Genomic DNA, 8471 nt, shown 5'->3' with positions numbered 1-8471 from the left:
TAGGTCGTAGCATTTTTGAAGGAGGACAGTGGACGAACTTCGTTTTCAAATATAGATTTAAACAAAACATTTTCAGGGGTTATCCACATGGCGTCTAAATATTAGAATAAAAAAAAGTTAACGTGATTTATTTCTTGAGCATTAACTTATCCAAATTTCAAATTCGCCAACGTGAAGGATGAGTAACTCTTGCACCCACACCTTTTCCAATTAGTTGATTTATGTATATTCTTACTTTCACGTTCAATATTAAATTCCTCTGAATGCGATGGAATTTCATTCGGCTCAATTGTTGCCAACGACACAGACAAAAAGATGAAGTATCTAAAGATGTGCAAATAGATTTAACAAGTTTTTACCCCCACTCTCACACAGATATACATATTGAAATATTTATTTAAAAATAATAAAAGAGAACACCTATAAACTTGGCATTTATATTATTGACATACGAGTTAATGATAAATAATGACTATTTAAATAGCTCACATAAGACATTTTTTCAGAATTACTACAACTGCTCCATTTGTTGAATTTTACTAACAACTGTAATATTAAGTTTAGTTTATTTAATAAAAATATAAGTGAGTATTTTTTAAGGATGTGCCAATATATAGATGTATTTTTAAATGTTCCTGCTTTTATTAACTTTTTAACAGAATATATAGTTAGGATTATTTAGCTGCATGCTTGATAAATTTGCTTGACAAAAATATACCTTAAATAGTGCATAAAGTATTGTCTGGTAAATTCGTTTCGCGTGTGATACATATGTAAAAGACATTCACAACGTATTTATTGCTCTTTGCCTAGTCGTTTAACTTCAATTTATAATTTTCCAAACGTTTAAAATTGATGCATATTGATTGCTAGTTTTTTTTTTAAAAAATGTAACAGTGCTTGTCTTAATATAAAAAGAGACCTGTATGAAATCGATTGGTCAATCCTTCTTAAATCCCAATTTGGATCAATTTGAAAGTTGTTTTTGAGTTTATTATAGAGACTCGCTTTTCTGACAGGTAGTGTACGAGGCCGCAATGAAACGGACATTAAAAAAAAGTAAGAATTAGAGAGCACATCTCGGCAATATAGAGACAAGTCATCTAACATAATGTCCAAATCAATAGATGACAGTTTGGAAAGGAGACAAGTGAGATGAACTGCTTTCTTTTCAGGACAATTTAAGCTGTGCACACGTATAGACTCTCACACACGCTAGCATACACACACACTAGCATACACACTAGCATACACACACACGTACCTACACGCACGCACACACAGCTGGGCAAGAACAACAGTGTGTTGTATTTTTCTTGCAGTTTTTTTCCCTCTCGCCATAAAGAGTATTGGAATCAGGAGAGGGGGTAGGGGGGAATTGGGGGTGCTCTGGTCCCATGTGACACAAGTTCTCTGCGAAGGGCACCGTGAAGCTCACTGACCTTTGAGACGCAGAGACAGGCCACCATAAACACATTTGGTCAGTCTCAAAGTCAAACTTAGTCGTGAGCATGCAACGGCCTTGCCATTGTTCAAGTCCCGCAAAAGCTTTTACAATCGGATGTCTCAAGGTTCCCCCGCAGTCAGCGCTGTTTTCTTTTCAGGGTTTTTCTTTTATTGCTGGAAGGCTAAAATACTGACAATTTGGACACAATCACGCAAGAGGAGAGAAAAAAGTATAGCAGTGATCGCTAAGCGTATATTTAGGAAATGACGTGATTGCTGTGGAGGAAGAAAAAAGAAAGGCGTGCGAGCAGGAAAAACAAAATAGTTAGCAAAGTGACACATGCACGTCAAGTTATGTTACACAAGTTCAAGTTAAAGAGGAGTGTTGAGACATCAGTGGAAAGCCTTTAGATAAATTGGGGAGAAAAGTTTTTTTGCACGCGTGAAAAGTTGACACATTTACAAAGAAAAATATCGCACATTTTCACAAGCTTCAATATTGACCCACTACACATTGACATTTATTATTATTTTTTGATTGGAAATGTGCCCGAAAGCAAACCCAGTGAGGAGGGAGACACAAGAACATTTTGCATCTATTACGTCTACGTGCGGCCGTTTAACAAGGCAGCAACAAACAAATAATATGAAGGCGCTACTTTATCTCCGTTCACGGCCAACTGCCTATTTGACAGCTAAAAAACATTACTGCTATGAATGATTGAATGATGAAGTGAATTCACAACTCGTTGCTTTTCCCATCGCCTCTCTTACACTGTTTGTTGCACTTCACATACCCAAATAATGAATTAAAAAAGTAAATTCGACACGTCAACTCCAACCGCAAATCTTCTCGAGATCACAGTTTCACTTTAACTGTCAGTTGGATCTTAAACGTGAAAATCGTGACGTGGACATGGGGTTTAAACGTGAACCACATATAGGAGGAATTCGACGTGAAGGATTGTGGAAGACAAAGCAGATTTGCAGCTGTTTGTCATCATTCGCGGTCCACAAAGTGCACCAGCAACTAATTCGACGTTCAACTTGAACCTTTTTTTAGATGCCAATATTTTTGTGTGCAAACTTCCAAACGAATTGGCATTAAAAGTGTACATCAAGCAGTCAAATGAACACGTCAGCTGAGTGAAGCCCTCGCTTGCAGCCATTCATGTCCTGACGCGTTCATTTACTTCATTAAATTAATCAAACTATGCAGAATACTTGAGTGGGGGGCCTGAAAAGACAACAACAAACGGTTCCAGTGCTGAACGCAACCACATGCTCTTCATACACAACACACTCCTGCATTGCTTTCTTTTTACCAGTAGGGAGAGCTTTGCGTCTGCATTTATTTACCACAGAAGGCCTACTTTACTTTTATAAAGAACTTCATAAGCCTGTGCGCATATGACATGGGGGTACGTTTAACGCAGCCACAGACGCCCACCCACCAAAAAAAGAGAAGAAAACAGTGGGATAAGAGAACTATTTCCCATTTAGTTGTGCCGTTTTGCCTCTTATTTTAGTTCAAATGTCCCAAATAATTAAAAAAACGTACACATTTCCTCATGTTTTTACCTTTGGTGGCCCTTATAAAACCAGGACAACCTGTGTGGGCTCCTATTGCTCGCAGTTCACAGCGTGTGCAATTATGAGTCAACAAAACACCCCCTCAAATCCTTCCAAATGTTCAGATGTGCACTTGAGACGACATTTCTATTTGGGGCATGTAACAAGTCAGCGTCCGGTAACACGATGCAGGGAACAGCCATCAACGTTGCAATATTTTGTTTATTGGAGACCGTACGCATATACATTCATATCATTATTACTATACAAGACAATGAAGCAATCCTTACAAGCGCAGAGAAAGGAATGCAAAAATGATGGACGAAATAAAATGAACCATCAGAACAAACAACGACTACACTGAACATTTGGGGAGGGGGGGTTGATATCAAACTTTTGGCAGTTCATAATATCACAGGCCTACATTTGCCACTCCGGAACGACCACCAATAGGCTATATGGAATGCAGCATTATTGTTCAAGACGATCAATAACATAAAGCACCATTACATAGCAAGGACGGACCCAAACGAGAGTCACGTGTGTAATTACATTATACAAAGTTATACACGAGAAGATAGGAAGAATACAACACGCAGGCCTCGGAGCATCTGTGTGTTTGTCTTTCTTCATGAAAACACGTCAAGAACATTCTTTCTTGGTGACAAAAACGCTTCTTCAAATTTTACAGGAAGAGAAATATATATAGCTATATATATATATAGATATATATAGCTATATACAGATATATATATAGCTATATTTATATGTATGTAGCTATATATCTATAGCTATATATATAGCTATAGATAGATTTATATAGCTATATACAGATAAACATATATATAGCTATATTTATATGTATGTAGCTATATATAGCTATATACAGATATACATATATTTAGCTATAGATATATATAGCTATATTTATATGTATGTAGCTATATATAGCTATATACAGATATACATATATTTAGCTATAGATATATATAGCTATATATATATGTATATCTGTATATAGCTATATATAGCTACATACATATAAATATAGCTATAGATATATATAGCTATATTTATATGTATGTAGCTATATATAGCTATATACAGATATACATATATAAAGCTATAGATATATATATATATATATATATATATATATATATATATATATATATATATATAGCTATATTTATATGTATGTAGCTATATATAGCTATATACAGATATACATATATAAAGCTATAGATATATATATATAGCTATATTTATATGTATGTAGCTATATATAGCTATATACAGATATACATATATATAGCTATAGATATATATAGCTATATTTATATGTATGTAGCTATATATATATATATATATATATATATATATATATATATATATATATATATATATATATATATATATATATATATATATATATATATATATATATATATATATATATATATATATATATATATATATATATATATATATATATATATATATATATATATATATATATATATATATATATATATATATATATATATATATATATATATATATATATATATATATATATATATATATATATATATATATATATATATATATATATATATATATATATATATATATATATATATATATATATATATATATATATATATATATATATATATATATATATATATATATATATATATATATATATATATATATATATATATATATATACATTTATATATATATAATGGATAGCTATATATATAGTTGAAAAAAAGGCAAAGAGAAGGAAAAAAAAGTCACCGACGTAAAAAGTGGCCCGCATAGAATGACTTGTAGTAATTTCACATTGATAACATGCTGCAAATACACTGCTCACTGCTACAGTTTACTCATTAGACTTGACAGATGGCGCACTGCATTCGCTCCGCTATAAGGGAGCACACACGTATACTGCTATTAGAATTAGTAGGATTATTCAGTAAGTTATTTAGTTGTCATGAGCACCAACAAATTCAGAAAACATATTTAAGGCCTAGAGGGGGATATCTTGCAGCTTAAATTGGCAACATCAGGCCTTAAACGAATGAAAAGTTCCATTATTTATAATACTTGAAAATGCGGAAACGATTTCATGTGACGAGAATACGTCAACTTATGTTTTTTTTTCCTGATCCATGTAGCAATTCTCACAAAAGGAAAGATCAAAATGAAACAGTACAATCAAAGCAGATGAGCTCAGTCATTGCAGTCATTGTAAAGCACATTCCCAATCCAGGTTCTTCCTGCTGCACACTCGCTGCCCGTGACCGTGAACGTGCCCACGCAGTGTGCATGGGCCCAAGTATAGGATGAAGGACAGATTTCGCTCCGCGATTTGATCACGTTTGTAGATAACGTGCTTTCTACATGGCATTTTTCCTTTCAATGTGGAACTTTCTAATTATTTTTTTGACAAAAGGGGGCGATTTTCGTTTCTCATTCACGCACACACGGTCGCACACATACACCATTTCGAGAAATATTTCCAATTTGGCTCTATGCTCGAACGCATTTCCATCAAAAGGGGGGAGCCTGCCTCAATTGGAAAAGTAGAGCAAATCCCCTAATTTGTGCGATGACAGCAATGATTGAATGGAAAAGGTTAGAGTTTCATTTAAAAGATGATGAAGAGATGCCGTGCATGCACTTGAAAACCACGTGAGCACAGAAGGTTCGGCGATATTTTTTTATGGGAGGGGAAGGGGGGAGGGAGTGTGGGGTACTTTTTTGTTGTTGTTGTGGCTGTTTCGAAAGTGCCTTATTGATTCACCTTCTGTATCCGCACTTAAAAGTAGGCCAGGGCTTGTTCCCTCAGCATGAGTCTCTTCTTCTTCATCCTGCGGTTCTGGAACCAGATCTTCACCTGCTGGTCGCTGAGGTTGAGCCGGTCAGAAAGCTCCCTCCGCCGCTGCCTGGTGATGAACTCGTTCAGCATGAATTCACCCTCCAGCTCGGCCAGCTGAAGTTTGGAATAAGGTTTGCGCTTCTTCCTGGTCCGCGTGTGCATCGGGTACCACGGGGCACCTGGAGAAGGGAGAGGGGCCGACATGCATAGTGAGGAGGGGAGGGGGTGGGGGGCATAACGCAAAATCACGGTCACCTCCAAGGTTAGGGGGAGTCTGGAGGGGCGTCAGCCTACTGGGGGCTCACTCAAATGTAACCTTGCAGGTTTAACAAGCGCCGCAAATGTCTCGTGATCACCCACACAAGGGATATTAATACTCGATAAGGAGCCTGCTTTGCATTAGGAATCAGACCAAGGAAGCCTAACGGAATTAATTTCTTTGATAGCGTCAGGAAATCAACAACAATAGGAAGGAAGCCCCCCTTCGCATACACACACCAAATCCATATCTTGCCTTCCTTCATTTGTCCGATTGCTTTTGTGTCCGAGCCCAAAGTTTTATTGTTGCAGTTAAAGTTGCATTAACGTGATAATTAACCCGCGCCGGCTTTATTTGCCCGTTTCTGGGCACGTTAAATTAGCGTTGAGTACACATGCAACAGATATTAATCCCGTTTACAAGTCATAAAAAAAACAAGAGCGAGAAAACTGGTCTGCAGGCATTCAGGCGGGGCGGATCTATCTCTTAATGCTTGCTTTCTTTTTTCTCTCCCACTTTTCTTATTGATAATGATAGCGTGGGGTACGTGGTGGGCGCGTCAAGCAATAGTCACGCAGGCGACGATGCGTGCGGTGACAAAGATGCTGTGGTTTTAGGAAACGGGGGCTTCACGGTGAGTTGACGCCACCCCAAAAAAAGCACATGGCTCGTGGAGGATTTTTAGGGCAACCCCTAGTGGCGTTGTGCGCACCTCGCAAGTCGTCCTGCAGCCTCCTCAACATTGACGCCAGGCAAGCGGCACTAATTGAGGCTTTTCCGCACTCGTGCGTGTGCGGACTAGCTGTGGTTGAACGAAAAATGGAGTGCACCCACCTCCGCCTGCGGCCAAGTTGCCGGCGTGGCTACCGGGGGACACCAGGCTCTGCGTGTCGCTGGATGGGGGCTTGCTGCTCTCGTTGAGCAGCGACGAGCTGGAGTCGGACTCCATGGACTGACAGGACGGAGGGTCCTGCGTCAGCTGCTCGTTGCCGTACTCGTACTTGGCGAAGGCGGCGGCGGCGGCGGCCGCCGAAACGCCAGAGGCGGCGACGGCGGACGCCGCGGCCGCGCCAATCCCGGCGTGCATCGTGTGCTCGGACGTTAGGGAAGAGGAGGATGTGTCCCTCGCCCTGTCCTCCCGCTTGAGGCCGCCGGAGCCGGAGCTGGAGCTCGAGCCCGAGCCACCTCCGTTTCCTCCGCCGCCGCCGCCGCACGCCTCCCTGGCGCCGTTGCTGTAGTAACACTTGGCCTCCTCGGCTCTGCTGATCTCACACGAGCGGTTGAACGAGGGGTTAATGGAAACCGGGCTGCTGAAGTAGGACTGGGAGTATCCATTGCACGGCTCCGAAGGATTCCACGGGAGGGAGCAAACGTTGTCCCTCCTCGGGTAAGAGAGAGACGGCAGCCCCGCCAGTTGTCCCCCCGAGGCTCGAAAATTGGGGAAATAAAAGGTGTCTCCAGTGTGGATGTTTACCAAAGGTCCCACAAACCCCGGATTAAGGAGATTATGCTCGCCCATTTCCGCGGGCCCGACCAACAGCTTCTAGTTTATTGCAATCTGACATTTAACATAGTTAAACCTGGGGGGGCGCCTGATTGGTCACCCTCAGACCACGTGGCCAGGCCAACTTGTGCTGCTCGGGGTACCACCCACTCGCTCCGGCTCAGACAAAACAAAACATTAACTTCTCTCTATCTCATCTTTACACGCTTTTGAAAAATACTATAAAGCTTCCCTTTAAAAAAAATAAAATCATACAACCTTGTTTCTTTCTTGTCTGACTCATAAGAAAGAACCAAGCCAATTCTGACGAATCTCCCTTTTTTTTCCTGCTCCTTTTTTTTTTTAAACTACCACACCAAGCCCTGTCCGCGGCCTCGTTTAATACCTTTACAAGCTGGCAAAAGTTTTTATTTTTGCTTAAATGCTCAATCTCATGAAAACACTTTTGGAGGGTTTGCATGCGGCATCATGCAGCAAATTATGGTTGAATTCCTTGTCACATAAAGACGTGATGTCCCAACTTTACAAGCTTGTTTTAAAGAAAGGACTGATGCTCATTGCCGTATTTACAGTAAGAGAGGGTCAAGCAGGTTGAAACCAGTGGCTTCGTAAAAAAAGAGGGGGGGGGGGCATTCTATAAGGTTACTTTAAGAGGGTATATTTCACGTAATATGCTATAGTACACCTCACATGAACAAGTTTAACAGATCCCTTCAATAAAGCCCCACTGACAAACTCTTGTGGGATTGTTACCCTCTCACAATTCTTTTATATGATTTTTACAGGATAACAGAGGGACA

The 8471-nt window shown here is 39.4% G+C and overlaps 1 protein-coding gene across 1 annotated transcript; it reads right to left on the bottom strand.

Moving 5' to 3' along the window:
- Window positions 1-4804: 4804 nt before the first annotated feature.
- On the bottom strand, window positions 4805-7924 carry hoxc12a (homeobox C12a). The gene is made up of 2 exons (XM_077720025.1): window positions 7002-7924; window positions 4805-6087 (listed from the first exon to the last, which is right to left on the bottom strand). Exons 1-2 carry the CDS (start codon window positions 7684-7686, stop codon window positions 5849-5851), a joined length of 924 nt encoding a protein of 307 aa, XP_077576151.1. The 5' UTR covers window positions 7687-7924; the 3' UTR covers window positions 4805-5848.
- Window positions 7925-8471: the final 547 nt, after the last annotated feature.

This window comes from Stigmatopora nigra, chromosome 1, assembly GCF_051989575.1.
Source record: "Stigmatopora nigra isolate UIUO_SnigA chromosome 1, RoL_Snig_1.1, whole genome shotgun sequence".
Lineage (NCBI taxonomy): Eukaryota > Metazoa > Chordata > Actinopteri > Syngnathiformes > Syngnathidae > Stigmatopora > Stigmatopora nigra.
This window is presented reverse-complemented; position numbering and strand designations above follow the sequence as displayed.